Raw genomic sequence first — 16753 nt, 5'->3', positions numbered from 1 at the left:
TGCACAGTGGGACTCGGAAGAGAAAGAGGAAGCTTGGGCTGGAGAGATGGCTCAGCGGTTAAGAGCACTGACTGCTCTTCCAGAGGTCCTGAGTTCAATTCCCAGCACCCACATGGTGGCTCACAACCATCTGTAACAGATTCTGGTGTATCTCAAGATGTACAATGTATTCATATCCATTAAAAAATATTAAAAAAAAAAGAGGGGCTGAACCAGATGACATCTGCGACCCCTTCTAGCCTAGAAAACCAGGCCAACAGGTGGATAGCTGAGCTACCCTCAGAGCCTGGGGCTGTCCCCTTGGGGGAGCTGTCCCTTGTCTTCTGAGTATTCTGAGGGAACCAGCTCTTGTCAAGTGCTCTGTGGTCTACATTGTCAGAAAACCTTTGGAGTGGGGTCAGAGTTCAGCAGAGCAGAGATGCATGCGTGACCCCAAATTCTAATGATGCATATCTATTCCTGGCTCAGCACCACACAGACTGCAGGCTTTGGAACACATCTCAACAGTCAGGGGACACAGAAGAGCTGAAAGAGCCTGCCAGTCAAAATAGAAAGCGCCCATGCTGAATGTTTTTTTTTTTTTTTTTTTTTTGGAATGCTAGGTCAAATGAGTCAAATGGACTTCTTGGAGCCCCAGATACTGGAGCACATGGAAGCGCCACGCTGTTCTTTTTTAAAGAAAGACAAGTGTTTTCTCTACTCCTTGCAAGAGGAGAATTCGAACAGGAGGATTTTGCTTGTGGGGCTGAAATGGGAGCGAGTGTGAACCACCGCCTGACAGAGAAGAGAAGACTCCTGGGATGCTTAGGAGGGAAGGAGGCTGGGGGAAATGGCTGGAGCTTTCAGGATCCCACAGGTCTGGAATGTGGACAGAGAGGACCAGGACCCCTGGGGTCTAGAGTCTGTCTGTGATCAAAGGGCTGCAAGGGATGTGCAGGGACACTGAGTGGTCCTGGGGTCTCAAGTTGTGCCAAAGCTGCAAAGGACGTGCATGTGGACCAGTTGGGGTGCTGGGTTCAGCCTGGAAGTGGCCACCACACTGGAGGCAGGTCCCCAGGAGTCTACTGTCAGGACAAGCCTTCAGACTAACCTGCCGCTATCCACCTGTGCCCAGAGCCTTCTCCCTTGGCTTTTGGGGTAGGGGCTGGGTTAACCCACTTATCCTGTCTCCACTTTCCGGGAGCCCCGAGCCTGGCCCTTCAGTCTCGGGGCGCCCTCACCTCCACCAGCGGGTAGGCGATCTCGTTGTAGATCTGCTCGGTGAAGTGTTCTATGTAGTAGGCTCCATCGAAGGTGAACTGCTTTGGGGGTTCGTCCGCCGCTCCCGGGTTCTGAATGAAGCACTGGCCGCGCGCACAGTCCACAGTCACCACCGACTGGCAGTTCAGCTCGCGCTCGCGCTTGTTCATGGGCCGGCAGCGCACGACCACCTTCACTGACTCCGAGGCCATGGCTGCCCGGGGGCGTGGCCCGGACCAGGGGGTGGAGCCAGAGCCCGCGCGGGGCGGGGCCTGGCGGCGGGGGCGGGGCCGCAGCAGGGGGCCGGGACTCCCCGCGGGGCACGCTGAGAGCCGCAGGGGCTCGGCGGATAAGTGTCCGGGCTGGAGCCCGGGCCGCCGCCTCCCGCGCCCGGGCTCGCCCGTCCCTGAGGCCCGGCCCGGGCGGGGAACGGGGGATCCGCGCTGCAGGCGCCGCCGCACGACCCGAGCCCCGGAGCTGGCCGGGTCACGCTAGCGCTCGTGCTCGCCGTCTCGGCGTTCGCCGTTGCTGAGCAACGTCCGTGACGTCACAGGACGGAACGGTGAGTGCGGGGGAGAGCCCGGGACAGGGGATACACCAGGGTGTTAGGAACTACTCTGTCCCATCCTCTGCTCTCTCTCAGGTCTCGCAGCTCCAGCCCAGTGAGGTTCAGCAACCAGGCAGAGTTGGCCAGGGTAAGACTTGGAGCCCACATCTGACTCCACTTCCCTCAGGGGTCAGAGACTGAGACCGACAAGGACTTCACTGCCCCCTATCCACAGCCCTAAGAGTCCATATTTTAAGACAGAAAAACTGGACCAGCAAGATGGCTCACATAATGAAAGGCTCTTGCAGCCATGCCCATGTTGTCCCCGGGACCCACACTGTGGAAGGACTCTTGCAAGCCGGTCCACACACATAAATAAATACATTTGAAAAAAATTTAAAAAAAAAAAGACAAAAACCGGTTTGGAGAGATGACTCAGCGGTTAAGAGCACTAACTGCCCTCTACCACTGGTTCTAAGTTCAAGTCCCAGCAACCACGTGGTGGCTCACAACCATCTGTAAAGGGATCCAATGCCTCCTCCTGCTGTGTCAGACACACCAGCTACAGTGTACTCATAAAATAAATAAATAAATAAATAAATAAATAAATAAATAAATCTTTTTTTTTTTTTTTGGTTCTTTTTTTCGGAGCTGGGGACCGAACCCAGGGCCTTGCGCTTCCTAGGTAAGCGCTCTACCACTGAGCTAAGTCCCCAGCCCCAATAAATCTTTTTTTAAAAAAGACAAAAAACTTTTGGAGTTAAGTCTTTCTGCTGGAATGGCCACACAGCCTAACCTCCTGACCCAGTCTGAGCCACCAACCACCCATTTGCAATGCTCCCATAAGTTCTGAGGCACAAAAACACCATCAGCCATTTGACAGGCTCTGGGAAGACAGTCTCTTGCAGTCTAGTAGGGGAAACTAACATTCACATATTAACATTCACACGCGCGTGCGCTCACACGGACACACGGGCACACACGGGCACGGGCACACTCACACACCAAAGGATGACTACAAATGAACCGTTTCTGTGGATCATCTTTAAAAGGATCCTCTGTCCGCTGTAGGGAGTCAGAATTATCTTGGCTCTAACTGGAGCTGAAGTTAGGTTCAGACAGACCTGGGCTATTCAAAGCACCTGGTACACTTTGCTGAGACAGTAAGAAGCCTGAGTTACCATATACATGTGTGTGCTCACGTACGTGTGTGTGTGTGTGTGTGTGTGTGTGCGCGCGCTCGTACATTTGCACGGATGCATGAATGCACACCCAATGAATGTGGCGGTCAGAGGACACAACCTACAGGACATGGGTCTCTTCTTCCACCAAGTGGGACCAAGGGATCAAACTCAGGTCAGCAGGTTTGACAAAATGCACTGAATCAGCTCACAGGCCCCTCTAGCTCAGAAGACCTCTCCATGAAACCTCACCTCCCAGACCCTTCAGACCTTTCTGGGCCCTGGTGGCCCGGACCTCAGGCAGGCTCACTGTTCTGTTCCAGCTGAGGGATGTTTGACAAACAAAAGCAAAACAGGAAAACAATGGTGACGACTGGCTACTCAAGGAACTTCTGTAATGGACTGTGAAGAATGTGGTTTATTTGTCTCAGAGTGCACACAGGAGAGCCGTGGTGGTGGTCTGCACAGAGACAGAGCCATGGCCTGTAAGAAAGACACTGTCTGAACACAGGGGCTCCAGACGGTGCTGTTTGTACCATGCGATCAATAAATGCTTTGGAAAGAATGTCAAAAGGGCATGGGGAAGGCTGGTCCCTTGGCTGTGTGGAGTGTCTCCTGGTATCGTACACATGGGTGATTCACACTACGAACCCTCCAGTTGGTGAGCCCTGGACTAGCATCTGGGCCAAGTTGTTAACAAGTTTCCTTGGGTGGAACTCTCTGGGGCGGGGCACAAGATATGCTAATCTCTCAGCTCAGTGGGAACCAGGCCCTACTCAGGGAGCAGGCATGGTGGTGGGCATGGCACAGAAGGATTACTGCTCATCATCAGTCTAGAGGTGGTAGTGTCTCCAGTGAAGGAGTTCCGCAGGCACCTTTCTCTCCATCCCTCACAAGATACCTCTCACTTGAAAGAAATGGCACTGTACTGAGCTAAGGGCTTGGATCCGAAATCCAAAACCTGTGGCTTCCACTGAAACCTGTGGCATCCAAGGCACTAAACAAGGACATCCCTCCTCTCTGCCCACACCTCTGCTTCCAAAGCTAATCTGTCTTGTTGTTGTTTTTTATTTTATTTTATTTTTTGAGGCAGGGTTTCGCAGAGTAGCCCTGGATGTCCTGGAACTTCCTCTGTAGACCAGGCTGGCCTCAAACTCCTAGAGATCTGTCTGCCTCCACCCTCTAAACATTGGGACTAAAGGTGGGCACTGCCACCACTTAAGAAGTTTGTTCTTGGGGTTGGGGATTTAGCTCAGTGGTAGAGCGCTTGCCTAGCAAGAGCAAGGCCCTGGGTTCGGTCCCCGGCTCCGAAAAAAAGAAAAAAAAAAGTTTGTTCTTTTGGGTAGATTCATATATTCTGCAGAGTTGATTTAAGGGACACTTGAATTTGTCATTCCCTGGCTAGACCCTCTAGGATATGTCCCTGGACTGGCCCTTGCTAAGGTCACCTCCCCTCCATGAGGCTTGCATTAATCCTAGTTCTCCACCGCAAACAGGGCTGAGGTGATCAGTGCCAGCCATGCCCAACGGTCAGCTCTGTGTTAGAGGAAACACCAGCATTAAGTGACTTCCTAAAGCAGCCACCAAGCCGACTGCGGTGTGCTCACTACTAGCCCCACTCAAAGTGACTCCAGGAAATGAGCTGAAGGTGCAAGCCAGAAACTCCCTAAGGCTCTGGTTCCCTATGGGGAGCGTTCTGGGGTTCCCCACCCAGCAGAGGCTTCGCCTCCTCCAGCAAAGACTGCACCCACATCATGAACTGCTGGGGAAGCCTCTGCACAAGGACAGTAGGAACCTAGCAGTGGCCACTTCCCCAAAGTCATCTAGAGTTACCAGCCCTCTGGCTCTACATGTTCATCCTGGTACCTCAGCTGGCCCCAGGTCCTGGGAGAGGTCCTGTTATCTCCACCTCCAACCTCAGGGCTCCTCTCCCATGGCAGTGAAGTGATGGAAGGGCCAATCAAGGGGCAGATTGACCTGTCTGGAGCTGGTGACCAGTGGGTGGGGTGCAAGAAGGGCAGAATGACCGTTGCCACCCAGGGGCCAAGGCAAGGCTGGGCCCACAGGGGACTGAGGGCTGGCTGTGTGCTAGCCCAGGCCTTGCAATTCTGCCTCAGACTTGGCATGGCTGAGGGGCCGCAGAGTCCGTGGGAACCTGCCCTCAGGACCGGAGTCCTGCTCTTCGTAGGTAGGGTTGAGCCGGCCCATGCTGAGTGGACAGAAGAGGCTGCGTTCCATCCCGGCGTGGCTCTCCACCAGGGCCTCCAGGCTGGGGAACTCTGCAGGCAGGTGCTGGGGAGGAAAGTCCTTAGCGTTGGTCCCCTGCCCCACAGTTCATGCACCCCACCCCTACCCTGGTCTCCATCACGTGCCTGCCATTCAGAAAGCAGGGAGATAAATTCAGGAAGGGAGAAGGTGCGGTAACCGTGTTGCCAGTCACCGCGTCCTCCCTCTGCCCTGCCTGGCCAGCCCTGAGGCAGCTCGTACAGCTAGCTGCTGTGTAAAAGCCTTGTCAGCTCAGTCCTGGAAACCAGTGACTGGAGGCTGTGCGGGTTTGGGTCAGCTCTCCTAGAGACAACTAGAGGGAGAACCTCAGTGGTACACACCTCAGCGATTCACCCTGAACCCTGTGGTCAGCACCCAGTCAGCAAGCGAGAAGTAAAGGCTCTCAGCACTGGAAGGCAGAGGCGGGCGATCTCTGAGTTTCAGGCCAGCCTGGTCTACATAGTGAGTCCCAGGACAGCCAGGGCCACACAGAGAGATGCTGGTTCCAAAACCAACCAAACAAACAAACAATCAAGCACAACAGAAGCCCCGAAGAACAGAAACAGAGCTTGCAGAGCCCAGTCCACGGGAATGGACTAGGATAAGGGGCGGGGCCAGAGAGCTCCCGGTGAGGGGACAGGAGCTCAGAAGTGAGGTGGGCTCAGGAGCTCTAAGACAGTTAAAGAGCAGGGGAAGAATTACCAGGGATGGAGGCAGTGGCGGGGCAGGGCGGGGCTGGATGGCCCAGGGGATAACCCTACAATCTCACCTCTAGGCAGTACCGGCCTAGGTGGTTTCTGAAGACCTGGTGAGACACCACGCCACACTGGGTCCGGACAGACAGGCTCCACTGGCCACTGGTACCTGGCTCGGGCCACAGCAGGAAGGCCCCATGCACATCTCTCCGAAGCAGGGCAAGAGCACAGGACCTAAGGGGAGGGAGCCAAGGTTAAGGCCACCAATCTGACTCTAGACTGTTGTCTTGGCAAGGGATGTACTAGCCCCAAGAACTTAGTGGCAGTGGTAAAAGACTGAGCGTGTGACCTCTAAAGTTCTGAACCAGAGCAGCCATTCAGTGAATGTTAGTCGAAGCAACTCAAGGCCTCTGGGGACATGATTTGCTGACTTCAAGGCTCTGGTTAGGGCCTTTCTGAGAAACTGAGGTCTGGGCAGAGGAAGTCATGGCCTGAGATCACCTAGCCTGGGAGTACCCCACACTCAGCAGTTAAAGTTCACACACTCTGCCTATGTAACCTGTGTCCATGGGACAAAGAGTCTACCTCACATTTTTATACCCAACCCAAGGGTCTGGACTTTGGGCTAGGACAGAACTCCCTTACCTGGAAAGGCCAGCAAAGGCCCAGATGTTCTCTGTCAGGCTTCCCTCATTCTCCACCAGGCACGAGGGGCTACCAGGGCCACGGGGCCATGCCTCCCATGCAGCAGGAACTATGGAGACCACGAAGGTCAGAGGAAGCATGGCGCAACCTCCTAAGGCCAGACCCGCCCCTCTATCACCAACCCCTATCCTGTGGTTTGTCCCCCCCACCAAACCTCTTCCCCAACCTGACAGTCACACATCTGGTCCCTCAACGGAAACTCCATACAGAGTTGCTTAGTGGCCTGCATAAGCCCTCAAGCTTGATGTACCCTCACATGCAGAGGCAGTCAAGGGAGGAGGGTGGGTACAAGGGGGCTACAGCCTCAAAAGAACATGCATGAACCCCCACCCTACTGCCAAGTCTACTAGCCCAGCCAGCCCCCTCCAACAACTCACAGGCTTCCCGGGCTGACAGCTGCAGTTGTGTCTCATAGGTGCAGCCTCGGTAGGCCCCGGAGCGGATCACCTTGCTGCGAATGGCCTTCTTGCGCACCAGTGTGGGTGAGCAGTAGGGGTTCCCTAGACGAATGTGACGGGTGCCCCCACGGCCCTCTGGCTCTGGCAGCTCCTTCTAGGGCACCAAGAGGGGCCCATAGGCAGGCAGATTCAGACCCATCTGTTTGAGAATGGATGAAGCCCACCCCTGCAGCGTAACCCCCAAACCCTTGATTCTTTCCCCCGACCCCTGCATACCCCATTACTGCCCAGTAGCCCTTCTGCAGGAAGCCGCCGGAAGGACACCAGGGCATGGACATTCTGTGACAGCTGATCCCGGCTGAAGGGCTCCCGCACTAACGCAGGGGCCACCCCAGGGCTGCAGAGCGGCTTCAGGGACATGTCCCCTCCAGGCACCAGGGAGGGCTCAGGCTGCGCCCTCTCCTCAGGGTGTTGCAAGAGGTAAGCAAGCTGGAAGGATCGGCAGAGCAGCAGGTACAGGATATTAATCTAGGACAGGAAGGGTAGACTCAGCGGTAGCAGCCTCCTGGAACGAACACCTCAGGCACCAGCTCTCTCCAGGGCTACAAATGGCCCCTTAACTTCCGGTGTTGCTCACAAAGAAACTTCCTGGGAAAACTCCTACCTAACCCTCAAAATCTCACCGCGTGCAGCGTCTGTTACCAGTTCTCTCTGGTCGCATCACTGCTAAGTCACTCTGTGCCAAGTATCGTGCCGGGTGCAGAGAGTACAACCCTGGGCCCAGTACACTCCTACCTAAGAGGCTCAGGCCCACGACACCGCCAGAAAGTGGATAAGCGGCTTCGCCTGGCTCTGCAACTTAAGAGCTGTTGGGTGACCCAGGGCAGAACGCAGAGCAGCTCATCCTCATCCTCACCTCCCCATGACCCTCTGAGGACTCAAGGGCACTGAAAACTCTCAGCACTTGTCTGGGGCCTGAACATGGCATTCAACACTCACACAATCCAGACCCAGCCTGTTGGAACCATCGGCTTCAGCCCCCTGTCACCCAGGATCCACATCGAGAGGTGAGAGCAAATGCTGGGACTGACTATGTGACTGGCTGCCACAGATCTGTCATTCACTGTGACCACACCTGCCCAGGACCTACCCCATCCACTACACAGCCACACAGGACCACCTAGGGACAGCTCAAAACCTGGATACGAGCTCTGCTGCTAAAGGGCTCAAGTCTCTGTCAGTAGGGCTGGAGTGTGGTTCATGTTACAGGTGGAGTAGACTTTGAAGGGTGACGGGAAGGAGCAAGGAGGAAGGAGGGCGGGCTCTCGACAGGAGTCCTGGCTAGTTTTGCTCCTGGCCCCAGGGAATGTCAAGGGTGCTGACAGGCTACACACAGTCCTAAGCCCTGTGGTGGGGCATGGATTCACTCCCCACCTCCTGCAACCTGAGGACAGTGCAGCCCCCAGTCTCCAGTACCTCTCCAGGCTGGCTCCCCACAAAGAGATGACAGAAAAGCTTGCTGGCTGGGCTGCGTGGGTTCCGGGCAACAAAAGCAAACTGGCAGGCGGCTGGGTTCCAGGTGGCATAGAGGATGCGCTTCAGAGCATGGGCCATGAGGAGCACCTGCGAGGCATTGTGGTGACAGCAGGCCTCAGACACTCACATGCGTGGTGGCAGTGGCCCGAGGACCTCCCATGTCTGGCGTAGGCCACCCACCTCCTGGAGTGAAGAGACCCTTCTTTCCCCAAGGCCCGCCAAGCCTAGCCTTTACTGCCCATAGCCCTGGGCCTGCTGCAGACATGTAGGTCAGGATGGCCACTCCAAGTTAGAGAACCAAGGGACAGAACAGTGACCCAGTGGTCTCTGGCTGGAACTGCACAGAGGTGGTGGCAACAGGCCCAGGGTTATTATATACTTGGTCTCTGAGGTAGGAATGCTGGGGCTTCAAATCCTAGCTCTGCCATTCACTCTGCTTGTGATGACAGTCCCCTGAGTGTCTCTTGCTGTCACATCCAATAGTAACAATACCCCAGGGTACTACCACCAGCATTGGGCCTTCTCATGTAAAGGGCCTGCAGCTGTACACCATACCATGGCGGGCAATGGGCAGCCATGTTGTTTGTGCAATGAGTAGCCAGGGAGAGATGGGCAAGATGCAAGATCTCCCTGCCCTCTCTAGTCCATAGCTGTCCACAGTCACTGGCCAATGCTGGGTTGGGCATTTAGACAATCTCATGGGATATTTAAGATATTTAAGACTCGGGGTCTCTAAAGCTTCGACGAGGTAAGCAATTGTCTGAGCTTGTCCTAGGGGGCCATGGGACAAACTATAAGCAGACCATACCCCCTCTGCTCTTCACTGCCCGGCTTCCCCTACCCCTCCTACCTCGCCCTCCCCACTGTAGATCTTGAGACCCTGAAGACTGAATTTCAGGATGACGGCCCGGCGTCGGGAACAGTCCTGAGGGGAAGACAGTTGGCAAAGGCAGACGTCACTTCCCAGGCCTGGCCTTCTGTGGTTTTCTGCCCCAGCATCCTTCATCAAGGCTGCTCAGCCAGTTCTGACACCCCCGCCTAGGGACAGAGGCCTGGGCCACAAACCCCCAACATTCAAGCTATGACCTGTGGGGCATGGGTCCCCAGGCATCTAGGAAGAGTCCTGAAGCCTGGAACTCACCAGGTCACCTCTCAGAAGACCTTTGGCTCCCACCCTCCCTGGGTATAGTGTGCCCTCAGAGCTCCGTCCGAGTTTGATATTCATGGCGTCCACCCTTGGCTTATGTTCGCCACGCCCACCTCTCACCTGCAGGGCCCACAGATGCTGCTGTACAAGGCACACGCTCTCCTGAGTGTCCAAATCATCCACAGGAAAGGATCCCACGTACTGGTGGTGATGGGGAGAAGCAAGGCAGGGAAGTAAGGCCCAGAACTCAATGGGCCTTAAATGGGAGGGGCACACACTATCCCGCCGTGCAGGCAAGCTGTACGCAATGTCTAAGCACTGTCTTTGGAGGCCAGAGTTCTCTGCTAAGGTTCTCAGCAGGTGACCCTGGTCGGGTCGCATGGCCCTCATCTTCTCACCTATACATTCATCCCATATACACACATCCACTCCAAAGGACAGACGGAGTCTGGTCTTTGGGCCCCAGGTCCTCCCCAACCCCAGGGAGCAGCCACCCCGCAACTCCCTTCCAGAACACACAGGACAGGCACCCACCCACCTGGGCGAACTTGGCAATGCACCTGGGCCGGTAGGGTGCAGGCCCACAGTCGGAGGCCCTTCGGGCCCCGGCCCCAGCCCTCTGCATGGTCCCCAGCGTACCCAGCTTCACGATTCGCGGAGAGGAGGCTAGGAAGGGCGGGGGGGGGGGGAGAGGTTGGTTTTCAGGCAGTTGGCTGAAGGCCCTCTGTCAAGGGCTGGCGTGCTTGTTCAAATTTGCTCGCTCCCGCACTCATTCATTCATTCATTCATTCAGCCAACTAATAAATCCACTGAGCAAATGCTAGGTGCTCACCAGTGTCCTGGGCATGTGACAGGGACAAAAGACCAATTCTGTCTGCTTGGGGAGCAAGGTGGGGGAACTCGAGAATAAGCCTTAATCAGGTGAGACGGTGGGAAGACGGAGAGAGGCAACAGGAGGGGCTGGGGCTGCACTGGGTGGTGTGTGGGGAGCGGTCAGAGTGGGATGGTTCCTGGCATGGGTCGCTGAGCCAGATCTGGGGTTAGAGCGCTCACTGGGCCCTCTGTGGCAGGGATGGGCGCAGGGAGCTGGTAGAAAAATAAAACCAGTTGTTAGTGCTTGAAAGAACTGACGTCTGCCTACAGTTCAAACTTCTCAGGAAGCTAAGGCAGGAGGACCAAGTCATTTGAACCCAGGAGTTCAGGGATAGGCTGGACAATAGAAGACCCCCCCAACACGAGACACTCCCCCCCCCAAAAAAAATCAAAACAGGTCTCATAGGGAGAGCAGGAGTCCGGAAGAGTCCATCGAAAGGTAGGGGTTAACTGTAGCAAGAAGAGAAGGCAGAAAAAACCTGAGCTGGGGCCTGAGGCAGATTACCAAAGCAGCAGGCTGCACAGCACCCAAGATCAGCCCAAGAACGAGACTTAACCCTGTGGACGGTGGGGAAGCCATAGCTGGCCCTGGGGCAGGAACAGTGCACAGGGGTGGGGGTGGGGATGGAGGGTGGGTGGTCCGGAGCTGGACAGCTCCCTTAGATGATCTCAGGGGCCGGTTCGAAAGGCTGCTGGCTCATGTGCCCAGCCTGACTCCGTTCCTGAATCCCAAAGCCCTTGGCAGAGTATGAAACCCACAACCCTTGACAACGAAGCGCTGGTGCTGAGGGGAGTGCAGAGAAGACGGACATGGGCCCAGGAGATGGACAAACAGCACTCCTGCCTGGTCCTGTTTTGGTTTCCCTGGGACCCTTAGCCAGATGCACAGGTGGAAGACAGAAGTCCTGTGTGACAGATGCGTCAATGGACCAGTCGTTGGGGGAAAGTCTATGCTTGGGTCCCTGCAAACTCAGCATCCTCAGGGACACTGTAAGACACCTGCCCTCTCCCGGATTCTCTCCAACCTTCTTGCAATCATTGGCTCGGGTCAGAGAGGCACAAGTTCTGTGTGGCTTTGGGCCAGCTGCCCTACCTCTCTATGCACTCACTTCCTTTCCTGAAAACCTTGGGTAACGTGAGGTGCCTGGCGAGATGCCAGCCTGACATGGAGCAGGGGATCAGACCTCCAAGCCTGCTGACCGGAAGGGAGCTTGGGAAGATGGCAGCAGAGTCTAGCTTCTTTCAAGACTTCCTGTCCAGGCTACACCAACTGGAAACCCTCAGCCACTGTGAAAGTCAGGCTGGAAAGAAGTTGGCCTGGAGGCTTTGACTCACAGGAGAAAGCAGGAGTTAGTAGTCCTGGAAGTGACACAGCGGCGGGAGTGCTTGGAAAAGGGAGGAGCTTGGGCGCCTTAGATTGATGCTCTTAGAACCCCAAAAGGGCCCTACACCTCTGCCTGCCAGTGACCTTCCAGCCAGACTTCAGCCAGGGAGAGCGGGGAAAACAGAGGCAGTAGCCCCGCCCCTCCCCCAGAGCCCACCCAGGCCTCCGCAAGGCTGCTGTCAACCTGCGCTCTGCCAACCTTCCTTTCTAAGCCCGCTCACTTTACAGTCGCCTGTCTCGATGGCACATCTGATGTTTACATAAAGCAGACCACACTCCTGCCACGTGCTGCCTGCCCCTTCCCAGCAGGGGGACCACGGGGCTCCCAGGGAGGCAGGGAAGTGCGTCTTCACTTTCAGGCAGAAGAGAGCAAGGAAGCAGAGACCACAAGACACGCAGCTGGCAAGGAGACCCACAAGGAAGGGGGAGCGTGGGGGGCGGGGGCGGGGATGGAACAGGGTGAGAAGAAAAGCAACCTCAAAAGAGACAAAGAGGGCTGGAGAGATGGCTCAGTGGTTAAGAGCACTGTCTGCTCTTCCAGAGGTCCTGAGTTCAATTCCCAGCAACCACATGGTGGCTCATATCCATCTGTAAAGAGATCTGATGCCCTTGTCTGTACCTCGTGTGTATCTGAAGACAGTTACAGTGGACTTATATATAATAAATAAATAAATCTTAAAAAAAAAAAAGAGACAAAGAGGGCTGACAAGAGCCCTTCACACCCTGCTTGCGCAACAGCCTGGCAAACACGGGGTAAAGAGCCAAGGGTCAGCAAACACACACACACACACAGACACAGACACAGACACAGACACACACACACACACACACACACACACACAGAGAGAGAGAGAGAGAGAGAGAGAGAGAGAGAGAGAGAGAGAGAGAGAGAGCAGCTTGCCAAGTGCCCTGTGGGCACTGAGTTAGGGAAGGGGGTGGGGAGGATGGACAGCATCCTCATATTTAGCCTCCCCCAAAACAGGAACTTTTCCCCACCCACCCCCCTTCCAGTCTGACCCTGCCTTAAACCAAGAACACCAAGGTTCACTGAAACCTTGGACTGCACACCCAACTAATCTGTTTGAACCAAATAAGTTTTCCACAGGGGTCTGTCTGCCGGGCCAGGTCGTTTCTACACAGACACACAGTTGGCTTCTATTTTCCGGGGCTGAGGTCTCCTTAGGAGCAGAGGACTGGCTATGTTAATTCTATACTTCACGTCCAATCACAGGGTCCTGTGCGCCTAAAACTCAACAATCTATCCATCCGGTACTGGGAGACTGACTACCCAGCCTGCAGACCCCAGCGGCTTGACTAAAGACATACACCACAGGAGGGGGAGCTGGCAAACCCAGGACTCTCTGCCTAGGTTTACAGTCTATGGGTCCCCAAGCAGGCATCCATTCTTGGTACACACTGGGTCTGTATGTGTGCAGGAATAGATGCCATTAACCTCATAGCTGCAACAACTCAGGCTCTGGGGATGGAACTGTTTAGAAATACAGGATTCCCTCTCCCAGCCCAGCACACCACTGATACCAACCCCCACAGGTCCTGGACCCGCGCAACAAGGGACGGAACTGGGGTTCAGCAGTTTTGGCTGGTGTGACCTTGGCCTGCCAGCCTCCAGTTCCTCAGCAGTGAAGGGGCTGTTCATCAGCCTCTGTTCCTCCCGAAATCTATGTGGACGCGCGAGCACACAGGCTGGATAGGGAAGACGCAGAAATGATAGAGCCTGGAGGTGTCGAGCGTGTTGCGAGCGCTGACAGCGATCTCGCAAGCGTCACCATTCCCACGCAGCGCTAGGTCCTCGCGGGGGCTCAGGTGCCCCGGCGCTAGGCAGGGATGGTGACGAGGACCGAGGTCATGGCAACTGCTGGCGGAGAGAGGTGGGGATGCAGCTCGCTCTGGGCGACCCTCCCGGCCCCGACCCAGTCCCCGGAGGGTCCCCAGGCGCACTCACCGCTGCTGCCGCGCCTCCTGGCAGGTCTCACAGCTCGGATCCCCGCAACATCCGCGCCAACCCAGCGCCCGGCCCGCCCCACCCCCGCCCACACCCCCGCCCCCGCAGCGCGCGCCCCCCACGTGGCCCTGGGACCCGACCCTTGGGCATCACCTGGCGGCGGCGCCGGCCTCACCAGTCAATCGGAGCCGCTCCGCTCGACCGTGCCGCCCAATCAGAGGCTGCGAGGGTCCCTGGCTCCGCCCACGCTGCGGCCGGAGCTGGCTCCGCCTTGTCGCTCTTCCTCCACGAAGCTGTCCCGGCTCGCTGAGCTCAGGGCATCTCCAGTCGTCTGCCACTCCACTAGATCTGCACGGTCGCTCAATGACCACGCAGTTCCACTCCTTCACACGCAAATGGCAGAGGACTTGGTGGCAGGTATCCCCTCACCGGGTGGAGATTGATTGGGCCGCTCAGCTAGGGTCCAGCACAGAGCGGTGACTCTGTCCTTCGGGCCTCACGGAAATCCACTTAGATGGGGAAATGGTGAGTGAATTTAGCCAGCGCGCGCACGGAGCCGAGAGGGCGGGCCCTTCTGATCCCATTAGGTGAGGAGCGCAGTAGGTGGCCCAAATAAATCGCAAATCCGAGACAGGCAAGCGCTTGGTGTGTATTAAACCCGAAATCTACAGAGAGAACGCATGAGAAACTGCCCGTACGGCACCCCACAGAAATCCTGGACTCAAGGGCTCAGGCCCAGGGAAGAACACCCGGCAGATAACCAAGCGGGCGAGAAGGTGGACCTGAATCTGCAGCCTCAGGGGAGTTTCCAGGGGCAGGTGTGCTCCACTCTAGGCATCCCTTGTCTTTGCAGAGCTCCTAACACCTCTCCAGAGGCAAGGTGAGGTGTGACTGTTGCTCATAATGAGGCACGTCTCTCTCTCAAGTGGGCCTTGGATAAACTCTTTAATCGAGTTAATCCTCCAGGGCCTCAGCCACCCCTGACTCAGCCAGGTGAGGACTGAAAGGTGTGACAGGGACACAGGGCTTGGCTAGGCACTGACCTGGTAAATGAAGGGTCAGTAAATTCCGAATTTTGAATTTCTTTTGTCTCTGACCTTTGCCCTTTTTTCCCCTGTGCAAAATGGGAAGGGACCTCCCTAACAGTCTCCTGGCCTGGACCGCGGAGGAGCAACGGGGCAAACTCAGTTTACCAAACAGGCAACTCAGGATACATAAAAAAGAAAGGGCTCCCTCCTAACTCTTAAAAAGAAATATTTGAAGCTCCTTACTTCGTCTTAGTTTATTTTAAATTTAGATTTAGTTTTGATTGTGAGCTATGGTTCATTCCTTTTTTTTTCTTTCATTTTATCAATTTTCATCTGTATGTGTTTTGCCTGCTTTTGGATCTGTGCACCACACGCATGCCAGGGTTCTTAACCACCAGAGGCATTTCTCTGCCCAGATTTATGAGTGTTTTGCCTGCATGCGTGTTTGTATATCGCGTGCGTGCCTGGGTTCCTCACAGAACAGAAGGCGGGGGTCGCGCTTCCAGAACTAGAATTACAGATGGTTTCGAGCTACCACACGGGTGCTAAGAACACAACCCGGGTCCTCTGGGTGAGCAGCAAATGCTCTTAGTGGCAGAGCCATCTTGCCAGCCCCCAAAACGAATATGGCATTTTTTAAGAGAGGAAAAAAATGTCTGGCATGTACTTTGGTGGTAGGACATTTCTCAGGCATGCACAAGGCCAAGTTCAATCCCCACCACGGATAAAAGAAAAACCAGGCAAGGTTTAAGGTACTTGCTGCGGAGACTGACGACCTAAGTTCAATCTTTAGGACCCACATTGTGGAAGAAGACAAACGACTCCTACGAGTTGTCTCCTGCCTTTCAGATGCCCACAACCTTGGATGTGCACACACAGGTAACAACCAAAATGTGATGATGATGATGATGATGATAATAATAATAATAATAATAATAAAACGCCTTATAGGCTGGAGAGAGCATAGGGAAACTTAGAGGTTCCAAGTTCAATTCCTACGCCCAGCACCCACATGGTGCTAGCTCACAATGTAATTCCCATTCTGGGGGGAGGGGGAGTCTAATGCTGTTTTCTGGCTGCCATAGGCACCAGGCACACGTGTGGTAGACAACACAGACACAAAACACCCATACACATAAAATCCCAACAGACGAAACACTACATGCTCCAAGGTTTGGCATCAAAGGTGAGAAACTTTGGAGGTGCCAGCCGTCTCTGGACAAGCTGACCTAGTCGCACTAAGAACTGTAGCATGAAGCAGTTGTCACTACCTCGGCTGCCACATGTCATCCAACGTTCCAAACAGCAGGCTCTCCAACTACCACTTCCACTGAACGTGTGACTCACCCGTGCAGGGAGCCTAGAGTTACCCAGACTGAGCACAGAGCCCGATGACATAAGAAAGACAGGCTGGGGCGGGCTAGGGTGGGAGTCATAATTGCCAAATGCATCTCTGTTCACCTTCAAGTCATGGTCACTTCCTGTGAGTCAGTGGCAGTCACTAAGCCACACAGGTGGGAGCTTGCTATCACAATCTTCCCTTTTATCCCAAAGCCCTGAATCCGGCTGTGCGCTTGGCAGCTGACGAATGTGTGTGGGAAGCACAGTGCACATCAGCAGGAAGCTGCTTGCCGGCTGGCTCCCGGGCTGTGTGATCCATCCCCTGCACACCAAGTACCTGAGAAAGGCAGTGCCCCAGGAGAGATGCCGTGTGTCCAACCAGGTCTCATGATTTCCCAGCAGAAAGGAAGAGGTCTGGAAAGAGGGGTGGCTTTTTTCCCAGAAACTTAGC

The 16753-nt window shown here is 55.2% G+C and overlaps 2 protein-coding genes and 1 long non-coding RNA gene across 32 annotated transcripts in view; 1 reads left to right on the top strand and 2 right to left on the bottom strand.

Moving 5' to 3' along the window:
• Kif17 (kinesin family member 17) overlaps positions 1–1712 on the bottom strand; it is a 37350-nt gene extending 35638 nt beyond the window's left edge. For 22 of the 23 annotated variants that reach the window (XR_005505054.2, XR_005505055.2, XR_010066460.1 and 19 more), the window contains exon 1: positions 1221–1451. Coding sequence is in view for 20 of the 23 variants with exons in the window: in XM_063288287.1 (XP_063144357.1) it covers positions 1221–1451 (231 nt within the window). In the remaining 3 variants the exon portion in view is untranslated. Of the gene's footprint in view, positions 1–1220 lie in introns of all 23 variants that reach the window. The other variant, NM_001427767.1, reaches the window with a different exon arrangement.
• LOC134487021 (uncharacterized) lies at positions 1666–2403 on the top strand. The gene is made up of 2 exons (XR_010066697.1): positions 1666–1801; positions 1883–2403. It is a non-coding gene; the product is annotated as an uncharacterized LOC134487021 (long non-coding RNA).
• A 964-nt stretch (positions 2404–3367) lies between these two features.
• Positions 3368–14217, bottom strand: Sh2d5 (SH2 domain containing 5). 8 transcript variants are annotated; one of them, XM_063288637.1, is made up of 11 exons: positions 13934–14020; positions 13514–13843; positions 10252–10379; positions 9834–9914; positions 9417–9491; positions 8507–8653; positions 7307–7558; positions 7010–7184; positions 6573–6681; positions 6002–6161; positions 3368–5259 (listed from the first exon to the last, which is right to left on the bottom strand). In XM_063288637.1, exons 3-11 carry the CDS (start codon positions 10336–10338, stop codon positions 5056–5058), a joined length of 1290 nt encoding a protein of 429 aa, XP_063144707.1. In that variant the 5' UTR covers positions 10339–10379; positions 13514–13843; positions 13934–14020; the 3' UTR covers positions 3368–5055. The 8 variants fall into 8 exon arrangements, with proteins under 8 accessions (XP_063144707.1, XP_038967244.1, XP_038967245.1 ...); XM_039111316.2 differs by lacking the exon at positions 13514–13843 and adding an exon at positions 10546–10799 and having other exon boundaries at positions 13934–14000; XM_039111317.2 differs by lacking the exons at positions 13514–13843; positions 13934–14020 and adding an exon at positions 14087–14217.
• Positions 14218–16753: the final 2536 nt, after the last annotated feature.

This window comes from Rattus norvegicus, chromosome 5 (assembly GCF_036323735.1).
Source record: "Rattus norvegicus strain BN/NHsdMcwi chromosome 5, GRCr8, whole genome shotgun sequence".
Classification (NCBI taxonomy): Eukaryota; Metazoa; Chordata; class Mammalia; order Rodentia; family Muridae; genus Rattus; species Rattus norvegicus.
Note: the sequence above shows the minus strand (reverse complement) of the source record. Positions and strands in the feature narration are given on the sequence as shown.